Here is a 20,759-nt window from a genome sequence, read left to right as displayed (position 1 = left end):
GGTAACACACTGTAGTCATGGTAACACACTGTCACAGCTGTAGTCGTGGTAACACACTGTCACACTGTAGTCATGATAACACACTGTCACAGCTGTAACCATGGTAACACACTCTCACACTGTAGTCATGGGAACACACTGTCACAGCTGTAGTCATGGTAACACACTGTCACACTGTAATCATGGTAACACATTGTCAAAGCTGTAGCCATGGTAACATACTGGCACAACTGTAGTCATGGTAACACACTGTCACAGCTGTAGTCATGGTAACACACTGTCACAGCAATAGTCATGGTAACACACTTTAGTCATGGTAACACACTGTCACAGCTCTAATCATGGTAACACATTGTCACAGCTGTAGCCATGGTAACACACTGTCCCAACTGTAGTCATGGTAACACACTGTTACACTGTAGTGATAGTAACACACTGTCACAGCTGTAGTCATGGTAAAACACTGTCACAGCAGTAGTCATGGTAACACACTGTAGTCATGGTAACACACTGTCACAGCTGTAGTCATGGTAACACACTGTCACACTGTAGTCATGGTAACACTGTCACAGCTGTAACCATGGTAACACACTGTCACAACTGTAGTCATGGTAACACACTGTCACAGCAGTAGTCATGGTAACACACTGTAGCCATGGTAAAACACTGTCACACTGTAGTCATGGTAACACACTGTCACAACAGTAGTCATGGTAACACACTGTAGTCATGGTGACAAACTGTCACAGCTGTAGTCATGGTAACACACTGTCCCACTGTAGTCATGGTAACACACTGTCAGAGCTGTAGTCATGGTAACACACTGTAACCATGGTAACACACTGTCCCACTGTAGTCATGGTAACACACTGTCACAGCTGTAGTCATGGTAACACACTGTCACACTGTAACCATGGTAACAAACTGTCACACCGTAACCATGGTAACACACTGTCACACTGTAACCATGGTGACACACTGTCACAGCTGTAGTCATGGTAACACACTGTCACAGCTGTAGTCATGGTAACACACTGTCACACTGTAGCCATGGTAACACACTGTCACAGCTGTAACCATGGTAACACACTGTCACACTGTAGTCATGGTAATACACTGTCACAGCTGTAACCATGGTAACAAACCGTCACACTGTAACCATGGCAACACACTGTCACAGCTGTAGTCATGGTAACACACTGTCACACTGTAGCCATGGTAACACACTGTCACAGATGTAGTCATGGTAACACACTGTCACAGCTGTAACCATGGTAACAAACTGTCACAGTGTAACCATGGTAACACACTGTCACACTATAAGCATGGTAACACACTGTCACAATGTAGTCATGGTAACACACTGTCACACTGTAGTCATGGTAAAAAACTTTCACACTGTAGTCATGGTAACACACTGTCACAGCTGTAGTCAGGGTAACACACTGTCACACTGTAGTCATGGTAACACACTGTCACACTGTAGTCATGGTAACACACTGTCACAGCTGTAACCATGGTAACACACTGTCCCACTGTAGTCATGGTAACACACTGTCACAGCTGTAGTCATGGTAACACACTGTCACAGCTGTAGTCAGGGTAACACTCTTTCACAGCTGTAGTCAGGGTAACACACTGTCACAGCTGTAGTCATGGTAACACACTGTCACACTGTAGTCATGGTAACACACTGTCACAGCTGTAGTCAGGGTAGCACACTGTCACAGATGTAGTCATGGTAACACACTGTCACACTGTAGTCATGGTAACACACTGTCACACTGTAGTCATGGTAACACACTGTCACAGCTGTAACCATGGTACCACACTGTCACAGCTGTAACCATGGTAACACACTGTCACAGCTGTAACCATGGTAACACACTGTCAAACTGTAGTCATGGTAACACTGTCACAGCTGTAGTCATGGTAAAACACTGTCACAGCTGTAACCATGGTAACACACTGTCACAGCTGTAACCATGGTAACACACTGTCACACTGTAGTCATGGGAACACACAGTCACAGCTGTAATCATGGTAACACACTGTCACAGTTGTAACCATGGTAACACACTGCCACACTGTAGTCATGGTAACACACTGTCACAGCTGTAGTCAAGGTAACACACTGTCACAGCTGTAGTCATGGTAACACACTGTCACAGCTGGATTCATGGTAACACTGTCACAGCTTTAGTCATGGTAACACACTGTCACACTGTAACCATGGTAACAAACTGTCACACTGTAACCATGGTAACACACTGTCACACTGTAACCATGGTAACAGAATTTCACAGCTGTAGTCATGGTAACACACTGTCACACTGTAGCCATGGTAACACACTGTCACAGCTGTAGTCATGGTAATACACTGTCACACTGTAGTCATGGTAACACACTGTCACAGCTGTAACCATGGTAACACACTGTCACACTGTAACCATGGTAACACACTGTCACAGCTGTAGTCATGGTAACACTGTCACAGCTGTAGTCATGGTAACACACTGTAGTCATGGTAACACACTGTCCCACTGTAGTCATGGTAACACACTGTCACAGCTGTAACCATGGTAACACACAATCCCACTGTAGTCATGGTAACACACTGTCACAGCTGTAGTCATGGTAACACACTGTAACCATGGTAACACACTGTCCCACTGTAGTCATGGTAACACACTGTCACAGCTGTAGTCATGGTAACACACTGTCAGAGCTGTAGTCATGGTAACACACTGTCACACTGTAGCCATGGTAACAAACTGTCACACTGTAGCCATGGTAACACACTGTCACAGCTGTAACCATGGTAACACACTGTCACACTGTAGTCATGGTAATACACTGTCACAGCTGTAACCATGGTAACAAACTGTCACACTGTAACCATGGCAACACACTGTCACAGCTGCAGTCATGGTAACACACTGTCACACTCTAAACATGGTAACACACTGTCACAGCTGTAGTCATGGTAACAAACTGTCACACTGTAACCATGGCAACACACTGTCACAGCTGCAGTCATGGTAACACACTGTCACACTGTAAACATGGTAACACACTGTCACAGCTGTAACCATGGTAACAAACTGTCACACTGTAACCATGGTAACACACTGTCACAATGTAGTCATGGTAACACACTGTCACACTGTAGTCATGGTAAAAAACTTTCACACCGTAGTCATGGTAACACACTGTCACAGCTGTATTCATGGTAACACTGTCACAGCTTTTGTCATGGTAACACACTGTCACACTGTAACCATGGTAACAAACTGTCACACTGTAACCATGGTAACACACTGTCACACTGTAACCATGGTAACACAATTCCACAGCTGTGGTCATGGTAACACACTGTCACAGCTGTAGTCATGGTAACACACTGTCACACTGTAGCCATGGTAACACACTGTCACAGCTGTAGTCATGGTAATACACTGTCACACTGTAGTCATGGTAACACACTGTCACAGCTGTAACCATGGTAACACACTGTCACACTGTAACCATGGTAACACACTGTCACAGCTGTAGTCATGGTAACACTGTCACAGCTGTAGTCATGGTAACACACTGTAGTCATGGTAACACACTGTCACAGCTGTAGTCATGGGAACACACTGTCGCAGCTGTAGTAATGGTAACACACTGTCACAGCTGTAACCATGGTAACACACTGCCACACTGTAGTCATGGTAACACACTGTCACAGCTGTAGTCATGGTAACACACTGTCACAGCTGTAGTCATGGTAACACACTGTCACACTGTAGTCATGGTGACACACTGTTACAGATGTAGTCATGGTAACACACTGTCACAGCTGTAACATTGTAATACACTGTCAAGCTGTAGTCATGGTAACACAATGTCAAAGCTGTAGTCATGGTAACACACTGTCACAGCTGTAACCATGGTAACACACTCTCACACTGTAGTCATGGGAACACACTGTCACAGCTGTAGTCATGGTAACACACTGTCACACTGTAATCATGGTAACACATTGTCACAGCTGTAGCCATGGTAACATACTGGCACAACTGTAGTCATGGTAACACACTGTCACAGCTGTAGTGATGGTAACACACTGTCACAGCCGTAGTCATGGTAACACACTGTAGTCATGGTAACACACTGTCACAGCTGTAGTCGTGGTAACACACTGTCACACTGTAACCATGGTAAAACACTCTCACACTGTAGTCATGGGAACACACTGTCACAGCTGTAGTCATGGTAACACACTGTCACACTGTAATCATGGTAACACATTGTCAAAGCTGTAGCCATGGTAACACACTGTCACAACAGTAGTCATGGTAACACACTGTAGTCATGGTAACAAACTGTCACAGCCGTAGTCATGGTAACACACTGTAGTCATGGTAACACACTGTCACAGCTGTAGTCGTGGTAACACACTGTCACACTGTAACCATGGTAAAACACTCTCACACTGTAGTCATGGTAACACACTGTCCCACTGTAGTCATGGTAACACACTGTCACAGCTGTAGTCATGGTAACACACTGTCACACTGTAACCATGGTAACAAACTGTCACACCGTAACCATGGTAACACACTGTCACACTGTAACCATGGTAACACACTGTCACAGCTGTAGTCATGGTAACACACTGTCACAGCTGTAGTCATAGTAACACACTGTCACACTGTAGCCATGGTAACACACTGTCACAGCTGTAACCATGGTAACACACTGTCACACTGTAGCCATGGTAACACACTGTCACAGATGTAGTCATGGTAACACACTGTCACAGCTGTAACCATGGTAACAAACTGTCACAGTGTAACCATGGTAACACACTGTCACACTATAAGCATGGTAACACACTGTCACAATGTAGTCATGGTAACACACTGTCACACTGTAGTCATTGTAAAAAACTTTCACACTGTAGTCATGGTAACACACTGTCACAGCTGTAGTCAGGGTAACACACTGTCACACTGTAGTCATGGTAACACACTGTCACACTGTAGTCATGGTAACAAACTGTCACAGCTGTAACCATGGTAACACACTGTCCCACTGTAGTCATGGTAACACACTGTCACAGCTGTAGTCATGGTAACACACTGTCACAGCTGTAGTCAGGGTAACACTCTTTCACAGCTGTAGTCAGGGTAACACACTGTCACAGCTGTATTCATGGTAACACTGTCACAGCTTTTGTCATGGTAACACACTGTCACACTGTAACCATGGTAACAAACTGTCACACTGTAACCATGGTAACACACTGTCACACTGTAACCATGGTAACACAATTCCACAGCTGTGGTCATGGTAACACACTGTCACAGCTGTAGTCATGGTAACACACTGTCACACTGTAGCCATGGTAACACACTGTCACAGCTGTAGTCATGGTAATACACTGTCACACTGTAGTCATGGTAACACACTGTCACAGCTGTAACCATGGTAACACACTGTCACACTGTAACCATGGTAACACACTGTCACAGCTGTAGTCATGGTAACACTGTCACAGCTGTAGTCATGGTAACACACTGTAGTCATGGTAAAACACTGTCACAGCTGTAGTCATGGGAACACACTGTCGCAGCTGTAGTAATGGTAACACACTGTCACAGCTGTAACCATGGTAACACACTGCCACACTGTAGTCATGGTAACACACTGTCACAGCTGTAGTCATGGTAACACACTGTCACAGCTGTAGTCATGGTAACACACTGTCACACTGTAGTCATGGTAACACACTGTTACAGATGTAGTCATGGTAACACACTGTCACAGCTGTAACATTGTAATACACTGTCAAGCTGTAGTCATGGTAACACAATGTCACAGCTGTAGTCATGGTAACACACTGTCACAGCTGTAACCATGGTAACACACTCTCACACTGTAGTCATGGGAACACACTGTCACAGCTGTAGTCATGGTAACACACTGTCACACTGTAATCATGGTAACACATTGTCACAGCTGTAGCCATGGTAACATACTGGCACAACTGTAGTCATGGTAACACACTGTCACAGCTGTAGTGATGGTAACACACTGTCACAGCCGTAGTCATGGTAACACACTGTAGTCATGGTAACACACTGTCACAGCTGTAGTCGTGGTAACACACTGTCACACTGTAGTCATGATAACACAATGTCACAGCTGTAACCATGGTAACACACTCTCACACTGTAGTCATGGGAACACACTGTCACAGCTGTAGTCATGGTAACACACTGTCACACTGTAATCATGGTAACACATTGTCAAAGCTGTAGCCATGGTAACACACTGTCACAACAGTAGTCATGGTAACACACTGTAGTCATGGTAACAAACTGTCACAGCTGTAGTCATGGTAACACACTGTCCCACTGTAGTCATGGTAACACACTGTCAGAGCTGTAGTCATGGTAACACACTGTAACCATGGTAACACACTGTCCCACTGTAGTCATGGTAACACACTGTCACAGCTGTAGTCATGGTAACACACTGTCACACTGTAACCATGGTAACAAACTGTCACACCGTAACCATGGTAACACACTGTCACACTGTAACCATGGTAACACACTGTCACAGCTGTAGTCATGGTAACACACTGCCACACTGTAGCCATGGTAACACACTGTCACAGCTGTAACCATGGTAACACACTGTCACACTGTAGTCATGGTAATACACTGTCACAGCTGTAACCATGGTAACAAACTGTCACACTGTAACCATGGCAACACACTGACACAGCTGTAGTCATGGTAACACACTGTCACACTGTAGCCATGGTAACACACTGTCACAGATGTAGTCATGGTAACACACTGTCACAGCTGTAACCATGGTAACAAACTGTCACAGTGTAACCATGGTAACAAACTGTCACACTATAAGCATGGTAACACACTGTCACAATGTAGTCATGGTAACACACTGTCACACTGTAGTCATGGTAAAAAACTTTCACACTGTAGTCATGGTAACACACTGTCACAGCTGTAGTCAGGGTAACACACTGTCACACTGTAGTCATGGTAACACACTGTCACACTGTAGTCATGGTAACACACTGTCACAGCTGTAACCATGGTAACACACTGTCCCACTGTAGTCATGGTAACACACTGTCACAGCTGTAGTCATGGTAACACACTGTCACAGCTGTAGTCAGGGTAACACTCTTTCACAGCTGTAGTCAGGGTAACACACTGTCACAGCTGTAGTCATGGTAACACACTGTCACACTGTAGTCATGGTAACACACTGTCACAGCTGTAGTCAGGGTAGCACACTGTCACAGATGTAGTCATGGTAACACACTGTCACACTGTAGTCATGGTAACACACTGTCACACTGTAGTCATGGTAACACACTGTCACAGCTGTAACCATGGTACCACACTGTCACAGCTGTAACCATGGTAACACACTGTCACAGCTGTAACCATCGTAACACACTGTCAAACTGTAGTCATGGTAACACTGTCATAGCTGTAGTCATGGTAAAACACTGTCACAGCTGTAACCATGGTGACACACTGTCACAGCTGTAACCATGGTAACACACTGTCACACTGTAGTCATGGGAACACACAGTCACAGCTGTAATCATGGTAACACACTGTCACAGTTGTAACCATGGTAACACACTGCCACACTGTAGTCATGGTAACACACTGTCACAGCTGTAGTCAAGGTAACACACTGGCACAGCTGTAGTCATGGTAACACACTGTCACAGCTGTATTCATGGTAACACTGTCACAGCTTTAGTCATGGTAACACACTGTCACACTGTAACCATGGTAACAAACTGTCACACTGTAACCATGGTAACACACTGTCACACTGTAACCATGGTAACACAATTTCACAGCTGTAGTCATGGTAACACACTGTCACAGTTGTAGTCATGGTAACACACTGTCACACTTTAGCCATGGTAACACACTGTCACAGCTGTAGTCATGGTAATACACTGCCACACTGTAGTCATGGTAACACACTGTCACAGCTGTAACCATGGTAACACACTGTCACACTGTAACCATGGTAACACACTGTCACAGCTGTAGTCATGGTAACACTGTCACAGCTGTAGTCATGGTAACACACTGTAGTCATGGTAACACACTGTCACACTGTAGTCATGGTAACACACTGTCACAGCTGTAACCATGGTAACACACAATCCCACTGTAGTCATGGAAACACACTGTCACAGCTGTAGTCATGGTAACACACTGTAACCATGGTAACACACTGTCCCACTGTAGTCATGGTAACAAACTGTCACAGCTGTAGTCATGGTAACACACTGTCACACTGTAACCATAGTAACACACTGTCACAGCTGTAGTCATGGTAACACTGTCACAGCTGTAGTCATGGTAACACACTGTAGTCATGGTAACACACTGTCACAGCTGTAACCATGGTAACACACAATCCCACTGTAGTCATGGTAACACACTGTCACAGCTGTAGTCCAGGTAACACACTGTAACCATGGTAACACACTGTCCCACTGTAGTCATGGTAACACACTGTCACAGCTGTAGTCATGGTAACACACTGTCAGAGCTGTAGTCATGGTAACACACTGTCACACTGTAGCCATGGTAACACACTGTCACACTGTAGTCATGGTAATACACTGTCACAGCTGTAACCATGGTAACAAACTGTAACACTGTAACCATGGCAACACACTGTCACAGCTGCAGTCATGGTAACACACTGTCACACTGTAAACATGGTAACACACTGTCACAGCTGTAGTCATGGTAACAAACTGTCACACTGTAACCATGGCAACACACTGTCACAGCTGCAGTCATGGTAACACACTGTCACACTGTAAACATGGTAACACACTGTCACAGCTGTAACCATGGTAACAAACTGTCACACTGTAACCATGGTAACACACTGTCACAATGTAGTCATGGTAACACACTGTCACACTGTAGTCATGGTAAAAAACGTTCACACCGTAGTCATGGTAACACACTGTCACAGCTGTAGTCAGGGTAACACACTGTCACACTGTAGTCATGGTAACACACTGTCACACTGTAGTCATGGTAACACACTGTCACAGCTGTAACCATGGTAACACACTGTCCCACTGTAGTCATGGTAACACACTGTCACACTGTAGTCAAGGTAACACACTGTCACAGCTGTAGTCATGGTAACACACTGTCACAGCTGTATTCATGGTAACACTGTCACAGCTTTTGTCATGGTAACACACTGTCACACTGTAACCATGGTAACAAACTGTCACACTGTAACCATGGTAACACACTGTCACACTGTAACCATGGTAACACAATTCCACAGCTGTGGTCATGGTAACACACTGTCACAGCTGTAGTCATGGTAACACACTGTCACACTGTAGCCATGGTAACACACTGTCACAGCTGTAGTCATGGTAATACACTGTCACACTGTAGTCTTGGTAACACACTGTCACAGCTGTAACCATGGTAACACACTGCCACACTGTAGTCATGGTAACACACTGTCACAGCTGTAGTCATGGTAACACACTGTCACAGCTGTAGTCATGGTAACACACTGTCACACTGTAGTCATGGTAACACACTGTTACAGATGTAGTCATGGTAACACACTGTCACAGCTGTAACATTGTAATACACTGTCAAGCTGTAGTCATGGTAACACAATGTCACAGCTGTAGTCATGGTAACACACTGTCACAGCTGTAACCATGGTAACACACTCTCACACTGTAGTCATGGGAACACACTGTCACAGCTGTAGTCATGGTAACACACTGTCACACTGTAATCATGGTAACACATTGTCACAGCTGTAGCCATGGTAACATACTGGCACAACTGTAGTCATGGTAACACACTGTCACAGCTGTAGTGATGGTAACACACTGTCACAGCCGTAGTCATGGTAACACACTGTAGTCATGGTAACACACTGTCACAGCTGTAGTCGTGGTAACACACTGTCACACTGTAGTCATGATAACACAATGTCACAGCTGTAACCATGGTAACACACTCTCACACTGTAGTCATGGGAACACACTGTCACAGCTGTAGTCATGGTAACACACTGTCACACTGTAATCATGGTAACACATTGTCAAAGCTGTAGCCATGGTAACACACTGTCACAACAGTAGTCATGGTAACACACTGTAGTCATGGTAACAAACTGTCACAGCTGTAGTCATGGTAACACACTGTCCCACTGTAGTCATGGTAACACACTGTCAGAGCTGTAGTCATGGTAACACACTGTAACCATGGTAACACACTGTCCCACTGTAGTCATGGTAACACACTGTCACAGCTGTAGTCATGGTAACACACTGTCACACTGTAACCATGGTAACAAACTGTCACACCGTAACCATGGTAACACACTGTCACACTGTAACCATGGTAACACACTGTCACAGCTGTAGTCATGGTAACACACTGTCACACTGTAGCCATGGTAACACACTGTCACAGCTGTAACCATGGTAACACACTGTCACACTGTAGTCATGGTAATACACTGTCACAGCTGTAACCATGGTAACAAACTGTCACACTGTAACCATGGCAACACACTGTCACAGCTGTAGTCATGGTAACACACTGTCACACTGTAGCCATGGTAACACACTGTCACAGATGTAGTCATGGTAACACACTGTCACAGCTGTAACCATGGTAACAAACTGTCACAGTGTAACCATGGTAACACACTGTCACACTATAAGCATGGTAACACACTGTCACAATGTAGTCATGGTAACACACTGTCACACTGTAGTCATGGTAAAAAACTTTCACACTGTAGTCATGGTAACACACTGTCACAGCTGTAGTCATGGTAACACACTGTCACACTGTAGTCATGGTAACACACTGTCACAGCTGTAACCATGGTAACACACTGTCCCACTGTAGTCATGGTAACACACTGTCACAGCTGTAGTCATGGTAACACACTGTCACAGCTGTAGTCAGGGTAACACTCTTTCACAGCTGTAGTCAGGGTAACACACTGTCACAGCTGTAGTCATGGTAACACACTGTCACACTGTAGTCATGGTAACACACTGTCACAGCTGTAGTCAGGGTAGCACACTGTCACAGATGTAGTCATGGTAACACACTGTCACACTGTAGTCATGGTAACACACTGTCACACTGTAGTCATGGTAACACACTGTCACAGCTGTAACCATGGTACCACACTGTCACAGCTGTAACCATGGTAACACACTGTCACAGCTGTAACCATCGTAACACACTGTCAAACTGTAGTCATGGTAACACTGTCATAGCTGTAGTCATGGTAAAACACTGTCACAGCTGTAACCATGGTGACACACTGTCACAGCTGTAACCATGGTAACACACTGTCACACTGTAGTCATGGGAACACACAGTCACAGCTGTAATCATGGTAACACACTGTCACAGTTGTAACCATGGTAACACACTGCCACACTGTAGTCATGGTAACACACTGTCACAGCTGTAGTCAAGGTAACACACTGTCACAGCTGTAGTCATGGTAACACACTGTCACAGCTGTATTCATGGTAACACTGTCACAGCTTTAGTCATGGTAACACACTGTCACACTGTAACCATGGTAACAAACTGTCACACTGTAACCATGGTAACACACTGTCACACTGTAACCATGGTAACACAATTTCACAGCTGTAGTCATGGTAACACACTGTCACAGTTGTAGTCATGGTAACACACTGTCACACTGTAGCCATGGTAACACACTGTCACAGCTGTAGTCATGGTAATACACTGCCACACTGTAGTCATGGTAACACACTGTCACAGCTGTAACCATGGTAACACACTGTCACACTGTAACCATGGTAACACACTGTCACAGCTGTAGTCATGGTAACACTGTCACAGCTGTAGTCATGGTAACACACTGTAGTCATGGTAACACACTGTCACACTGTAGTCATGGTAACACACTGTCACAGCTGTAACCATGGTAACACACAATCCCACTGTAGTCATGGAAACACACTGTCACAGCTGTAGTCATGGTAACACACTGTAACCATGGTAACACACTGTCCCACTGTAGTCATGGTAACACACTGTCACAGCTGTAGTCATGGTAACACACTGTCACACTGTAACCATAGTAACACACTGTCACAGCTGTAGTCATGGTAACACTGTCACAGCTGTAGTCATGGTAACACACTGTAGTCATGGTAACACACTGTCACACTGTAGTCATGGTAACACACTGTCACAGCTGTAACCATGGTAACACACAATCCCACTGTAGTCATGGTAACACACTGTCACAGCTGTAGTCCAGGTAACACACTGTAACCATGGTAACACACTGTCCCACTGTAGTCATGGTAACACACTGTCACAGCTGTAGTCATGGTAACACACTGTCAGAGCTGTAGTCATGGTAACACACTGTCACACTGTAGCCATGGTAACACACTGTCACACTGTAGTCATGGTAATACACTGTCACAGCTGTAACCATGGTAACAAACTGTAACACTGTAACCATGGCAACACACTGTCACAGCTGCAGTCATGGTAACACACTGTCACACTGTAAACATGGTAACACACTGTCACAGCTGTAGTCATGGTAACAAACTGTCACACTGTAACCATGGCAACACACTGTCACAGCTGCAGTCATGGTAACACACTGTCACACTGTAAACATGGTAACACACTGTCACAGCTGTAACCATGGTAACAAACTGTCACACTGTAACCATGGTAACACACTGTCACAATGTAGTCATGGTAACACACTGTCACACTGTAGTCATGGTAAAAAACTTTCACACCGTAGTCATGGTAACACACTGTCACAGCTGTAGTCAGGGTAACACACTGTCACACTGTAGTCATGGTAACACACTGTCACACTGTAGTCATGGTAACACACTGTCACAGCTGTAACCATGGTAACACACTGTCCCACTGTAGTCATGGTAACACACTGTCACACTGTAGTCAAGGTAACACACTGTCACAGCTGTAGTCATGGTAACACACTGTCACAGCTGTATTCATGGTAACACTGTCACAGCTTTTGTCATGGTAACACACTGTCACACTGTAACCATGGTAACAAACTGTCACACTGTAACCATGGTAACACACTGTCACACTGTAACCATGGTAACACAATTCCACAGCTGTGGTCATGGTAACACACTGTCACAGCTGTAGTCATGGTAACACACTGTCACACTGTAGCCATGGTAACACACTGTCACAGCTGTAGTCATGGTAATACACTGTCACACTGTAGTCTTGGTAACACACTGTCACAGCTGTAACCATGGTAACACACTGTCACACTGTAACCATGGTAACACACTGTCACAGCTGTAGTCATGGTAACACTGTCACAGCTGTAGTCATGGTAACACACTGTAGTCATGGTAACACACTGTCACAGCTGTAGTCATGGGAACACACTGTCGCAGCTGTAGTAATGGTAACACACTGTCACAGCTGTAACCATGGTAACACACTGCCACACTGTAGTCATGGTAACACACTGTCACAGCTGTAGTCATGGTAACACACTGTCACAGCTGTAGTCATGGTAACACACTGTCACACTGTAGTCATGGTAACACACTGTTACAGATGTAGTCATGGTAACACACTGTCACAGCTGTAACATTGTAATACACTGTCAAGCTGTAGTCATGGTAACACACTGTCACAGCTGTAACCATGGTAACACACTCTCACACTGTAGTCATGGGAACACACTGTCACAGCTGTAGTCATGGTAACACACTGTCACACTGTAATCATGGTAACACATTGTCACAGCTGTAGCCATGGTAACATACTGGCACAACTGTAGTCATGGTAACACACTGTCACAGCTGTAGTGATGGTAACACACTGTCACAGCCGTAGTCATGGTAACACACTGTAGTCATGGTAACACACTGTCACAGCTGTAGTCGTGGTAACACACTGTCACACTGTAGTCATGATAACACACTGTCACAGCTGTAACCATGGTAACACACTCTCACACTGTAGTCATGGGAACACACTGTCACAGCTGTAGTCATGGTAACACACTGTCACACTGTAATCATGGTAACACATTGTCAAAGCTGTAGCCATGGTAACATACTGGCACAACTGTAGTCATGGTAACACACTGTCACAGCTGTAGTCATGGTAACACACTGTCACAGCAGTAGTCATGGTAACACACTGTAGTCATGGTAACACACTGTCACAGCTCTAATCATGGTAACACATTGTCACAGCTGTAGCCATGGTAACACACTGTCCCAACTGTAGTCATGGTAACACACTGTTACACTGTAGTGATAGTAACACACTGTCACAGCAGTAGTCATGGTAACACACTGTAGTCATGGTAACACACTGTCACAGCTGTAGTCATGGTAACACACTGTCACCCTGTAGTCATGGTAACACTGTCACAGCTGTAACCATGGTAACACACTGTCACAACTGTAGTCATGGTAACACACTGTCACAGCAGTAGTCATGGTAACACACTTTAGCCATGGTAAAACACTGTCACACTGTAGTCATGGTAACACACTGTCACAACAGTAGTCATGGTAACACACTGTAGTCATGGTAACAAACTGTCACAGCTGTAGTCATGGTAACACACTGTCACACTGTAGTCATGGTAACACACTGTCACAGCTGTAACCATGGTAACACACTGTCCCACTGTAGTCATGGTAACACACTGTCCCACTGTAGTCATGGTAACACACTGTCCCACTGTAGTCATGGTAACACACTGTCACAGCTGTAGTCATGGTAACACACTGTCACACTGTAACCATGGTAACAAACTGTCACACCGTAACCATGGTAACACACTGTCACAGCTGTAGTCATGGTAACACACTGTCACAGCTGTAGTCATGGTAACACACTGTCACACTGTAGCCATGGTAACACACTGTCACAGCTGTAACCATGGTAACACACTGTCACACTGTAGTCATGGTAATACACTGTCACAGCTGTAACCATGGTAACAAACTGTCACACTGTAACCATGGCAACACACTGTCACAGCTGTAGTCATGGTAACACACTGTCAAACTGTAGCCATGGTAACACACTGTCACAGATGTAGTCATGGTAACACACTGTCACACTGTAAGCATGGTAACACACTGTCACAATGTAGTCATGGTAACACACTGTCACACTGTAGTCATGGTAAAAAAACTTTCACACTGTAGTCATGGTAACACACTGTCACAGCTGTAGTCAGGGTAACACACTGTCCCACTGTAGTCATCGTAACACACTGTCACAGCTGTAGTCATGGTAACACACTGTCACAGCTGTAGTCAGGGTAACACACTTTCACAGCTGTAGTCAGGGTAACACACTGTCACAGCTGTAGTCATGGTAACACACTGTCACACTGTAGTCATGGTAACACACTGTCACAGCTGTAGTCAGGGTAGCACACTGTCACAGATGTAGTCATGGTAACACACTCAGACTGTAGTCATGGTAACACACTGTCACACTGTAGTCATGGTAACACACTGTCACAGCTGTAACCATGGTACCACACTGACACAGCTGTAACCATGGTAACACACTGTCACAGCTGTAACCATGGTAACACACTGCCAAACTGTAGTCATGCTAACACTGTCACAGCTGTAGTCATGGTAAAACACTGTCACAGCTGTAACCATGGTAACACACTGTCACAGCTGTAACCATGGTAACACACTGTCACACTGTAGTCATGGGAACACACAGTCACAGCTGTAGTCATGGTAACACACTGTCACAGTTGTAACCATGGTAACACACTGCCGCACTGTAGTCATGGTAACACACTGTCACAGCTGTAGTCAAGGTAACACACTGTCACAGCTGTAGTCATGGTAACACACTGTCACAGCTGTATTCATGGTAACACTGTCACAGCTTTAGTCATGGTAACACACTGTCACACTGTGAACATGGTAACACACTGTCACAGCTGTAGTCATGGTAACACACTGTCACAGCTGTAACCATGGTAACAAACTGTCACACTGTAACCATGGTAACACACTGTCACACTGTAACCATGGTAACACACTGTCACAGCTGTAACCATGGTAACACACTGTCACAACTGTAGTCATGGTAAAACACTGTCACAACTGTAACCATGGTAACACACTGTCACAGCTGTAACCATGGTAACACACTGTATCCCTGTAGTCATGGGAACACACAGTCACAGCTCTAGTCATGGTAACACACTGTCACAGTTGTAACCATGGTAACACACTGCCACACTGTAGTCATGGTAACACACTGTCACACTGTAGTCATGGTAACACACTGTCACAGCTGTATTCATGGTAACACTGTCACACTGTCACCATGGTAACAAACTGTCACACTGTAACCATGGTAACACACTGTCACACTGTAACCATGGTAATACACTGCCACAGCTTTAGTCATGGTAACACACTGTCACACTGTCACCATGGTAACAAACTGTCACACTGTAACCATGGTAACAAACTGTCACACTGTAACCATGGTAATACACTGTCACAGCTGTAGTCATGGTAACACACTGTCACAGCTGTAGTCATGGTAACACACTGTCACACTGTAGTCATGGTAACACAGTGTCACACTGTAGTCATTGTAACACACTGTCACACTGTAGTCATGGTAACACACTGTCACACTGTAGTCATGGTAACACACTGTCACACTGTAACCATGGTAACACAGTGTCACACTGTAGTCATTGTAACACACTGTCACACTGTAGTCATGGTAACACACTGTCACACTGTAACCATGGTAACACACTGTAGGCATGGTAACACAGTCACACTGTAGTCATGGTAACACACTGTCACACTGTAACCATGGTAACACTCTGTAGTCATGGTAACACACTGTCACAGCTGGATTCATGGTAACACACTGTCACAGCTTTAGTCATGGTAACACACTGTCACACTGTAACCATGGTAATACACTGTCACAGCTGTAGTCATGGTAACACACTTTCACTGCTGTAGTCATGTAACACACTGTCACACTGTAGCCATGGTAACACACTGTCACAGCTGTAGTCATGGTAACACTGTCACAGCTGTAGTCATGGTAACACACTGTCACAGCTGTAGTCATGGTAACACACTGTCACAGCTGTAACCATGGTAACAAACTGTCACACTGTAACCATGGTAACACAGTGTCACACTGTAACCATGGTAACACAGTGTCACACTGTAGTCATTGTAACACATTGTCACACTGTAGTCATGGTAACACACTGTCACACTGTAGTCATGGTAACACACTGTCACACTGTAGTCATGGTAACACACTGTAGTCATGGTAACACACTGTCACACTGTAACCATGGTAACACACTGTCACACTGTAGTCATGGTAACACACTGTCACACTGTAACCATGGTAACACACTGTCACACTGTAGCCATGGTAACACACTGTCACAATGTAGTCATGGTAACACACTGACACACTGTAGTCATGGTAACACACTGTCACACTCTAACCATGGTAACACACTGTCACACTGTAGTCATGGTAACACACTGTCACACTGTAGCCATGGTAACACACTGTCACACTGTAGTCATGGTAACACACTGTAGTCATGGTAACACACTGTCACACTGTAGTCATGGTAACACACTGTCACACTGTAACCATGGTAACACACTGTAGTCATGGTAACACACTGTCACACTGTAACCATGGTAACACACTGTCACACTGTAGTCATGGTAACACCCTGTCACACTGTAGTCATGGTAACACACTGTCACATCTGTAGTCATGGTAATACACTGTCACAGCTGTAGTCATGGTAACACACTGTCACACTGTAGTCATGGTGCAACACTGTCACAGCTGTAGTCCTGGTAATACACTGTCACAGCTGTAACCATGGTAACACACTGTCACACTGTAACCATGGTAACACACTGTCACACTGTAGTCATGGTAACACAGTGTCACACTGTAACCATGGTAACACACTGTCACACTGTAACCATGGTAACACACTGTAGGCATGGTAACACACTGTCACACTGTAGTCATGGTAACACACTGTCACACTGTAACCATGGTAACACACTGTAGTCATGGTAACACACTGTCACACTGTAGTCATGGTAACACACTGTCACACTGTAACCATGGTAACACACTGTCACACTGTAGTCATGGTAACACACTGTAACCATGGTAACACAGTGTCACACTGTAACCATGGTAACACAGTGTCACACTGTAACCATGGTAACACACTGTCACACTGTAGTCATGGTAACACACTGTCACAGCTGTAGTCATGGTAATACACTGTCACAGCTGTAGTCATGGTAACACACTGCCACACTGTAGTCATGGTGACACACTGTCACAGCTGTAGTCATGGTAATACACTGTCACAGCTGTAACCATGGTAACACACTGTCACACTGTAGTCATGGTAACACAGTGTCACACTGTAGTCATTGTAACACACTGTCACACTGTAGTCATGGTAACACAGTGTCACACTGTAACCATGGTAACACAGTGTCACACTGTAGTCATTGTAACACACTGTCACACTGTAGTCATGGTAACACACTGTCACACTGTAGTCATGGTAACACTGTCACACTGTAACCATGGTAACACACTGTAGGCATGGTAACACACTGCCACACTGTAGTCATTGTAACACACTGTCACACTGTAGTCATGGTAACACACTGTCACACTGTAGTCATGGTAACACTGTCACACTGTAGTCATGGTAACACACTGTAACCATGGTAACACACTGTAGTCATGGTAACACACTGTCAAACTGTAGTCATGGTAACACACTGTCACACTGTAACCATGGTAACACCCTGTAGTCATGGTAACACACTGTCACACTGTAACCACGGTAACACACTGTAGTCATGGTAACAAACTGTCACACTGTAACCATGGTAACACACTGTAGTCATGGTAACACACCGTAGAGCCCTTACTCACAGCTTCTCTCAGATCTGAGGATTGTGCGTCTCACGTTGCAGGCCTCAGTGTGTGTGTGTGTGTGTGTGTGTGCGTGCGGTTGTGCGTCTCACGTTGCAGGCCTCAGTGTGTGTGTGCAGTTGTGCGTCTCACGTTGCAGGCCTCAGTGTGTGTGTGTGTGTGTGTGTGTGTGCAGTTGTGCGTCTCACGTTGCAGGCCTCAGTGTGTGTGTGTGTGTGTGTGTGCAGTTGTGCGTCTCACGTTGCAGGCCTCAGTGTGTGTGTGTGTGTGTGTGCAGTTGTGCGTCTCACGTTGCAGGCCTCAGTGTGTGTGTGTGTGTGTGCAGTTGTGCGTCTCACGTTGCAGGCCTCAGTGTGTGTGTGTGTGTGTGCAGTTGTGCGTCTCACGTTGCAGGCCTCAGTGTGTGTGTGTGTGTGTGCAGTTGTGCGTCTCACGTTTCAGGCCTCAGTGTGTGTGTGTGTGTGTGTGTGTGCAGTTGTGCGTCTCACGTTGCAGGCCTCAGTGTGTGTGTGTGTGTGTGCAGTTGTGCGTCTCACGTTGCAGGCCTCAGTGTGTGTGTGTGTGTGTGCAGTTGTGCGTCTCACGTTGCAGGCCTCAGTGTGTGTGTGTGTGTGTGCAGTTGTGCGTCTCACGTTGCAGGCCTCAGTGTTGTCCTCTCGTTGGGGCAGGATGAAGCAGAACAGGTCGATGTCGCCTTCGCACTCGTCCAAACTCGTGTTAAACTCTGCACAGCTCGAGATCACAGCGAACATGTGACTGGGGATGGGCGGAGCCTCGGACGAAAACCTGCCAAAGGTCAAAGGTCAAACAGGTCAAATGTACTCTCCAGGGTCATCATGAAGGTCACACGCTACATCCAAGACTAAACCAGGTCTAAACCAGGACTAAACCAGGACTAAATCAGGTCCAAACCAGGTCTAAACCAGGTCTAAACCTGGACTAAACCAGGACTAAACCAGGACTAAACCAGGACTAAACCAGGACTAAACCAGGTCTATCAGAGTGCAGAAGAACCCAGTTGGACCTCGTCCTTACACACAATAGCTCTCTCTTGTGGCTATTTCAGGCTTAATAAAGGTCTTGAAACTTTTCCTTCTACAGATTTGAATGTTCATTTTCAGTGCAAAGTTACAAAGTACACATAAAAAGTACTGTCTGTGCTTTACTTCAGTACTTTTCACTTCACTACATTGTTGAACTGGACTGAAACGTAGAAAGTACTTTTGTCTAGATCAGGACCAAACCAAGTCCACATCAGGACTAATACAGGCTCAGTTTGGAATCAGTGTGTGCAGGGCCGGCCCCAGCACATTGGTGCCCTAGGCCCCCCCCCCCCCCACAATTTTCGTTAGATTTATTTGTCAATTCCCAAATAGTGTTTGGATACATAGAAGGGGGCGCAAAAAAACAAAAAAAAAGAAAAAAAAATCCAGAGGGGGGCACCCCCCCGCAGTGCCGCCCCAGGCCGTAGAGGCCCCCTCTACGGCCTAGTGGAAGGGCCGGCCCTGAGTGTGTGAACCCAGTCTTAGACCTGGTTTAGACCTGGTTTAGTCCTGGTTTAGTCCTGGTTTAGTCCTGGTTTAATCCTGATTTAATCCTGGTTTAGTCCTGGTTTAGTCCTGG

At 45.3% G+C, this 20,759-nt stretch overlaps 1 protein-coding gene across 2 annotated transcripts in view; it reads right to left on the bottom strand.

Moving 5' to 3' along the window:
- Positions 1–20,759, bottom strand: part of LOC140362231 (autotaxin-like) — a 113,887-nt gene that overhangs the window by 38,860 nt on the left and 54,268 nt on the right. For both annotated transcript variants that reach the window (XM_072448325.1, XM_072448326.1), the window contains one exon: positions 19,769–19,922. In XM_072448325.1, coding sequence (XP_072304426.1) covers positions 19,769–19,922 — 154 coding nt within the window. The remainder of the gene's footprint in view (positions 1–19,768; positions 19,923–20,759) is intronic.

The sequence above is a fragment of the Eucyclogobius newberryi genome, unplaced genomic scaffold, assembly GCF_026437365.1.
Source record: "Eucyclogobius newberryi isolate DKJ021-1_F unplaced genomic scaffold, fEucNew1.0.hap1 SCAF_16, whole genome shotgun sequence".
NCBI classification, from domain to species: domain Eukaryota; kingdom Metazoa; phylum Chordata; class Actinopteri; order Gobiiformes; family Gobiidae; genus Eucyclogobius; species Eucyclogobius newberryi.
The sequence above is the reverse complement of the archived record's forward strand: the minus strand, read 5'-3'. Positions and strand labels throughout refer to the sequence as shown.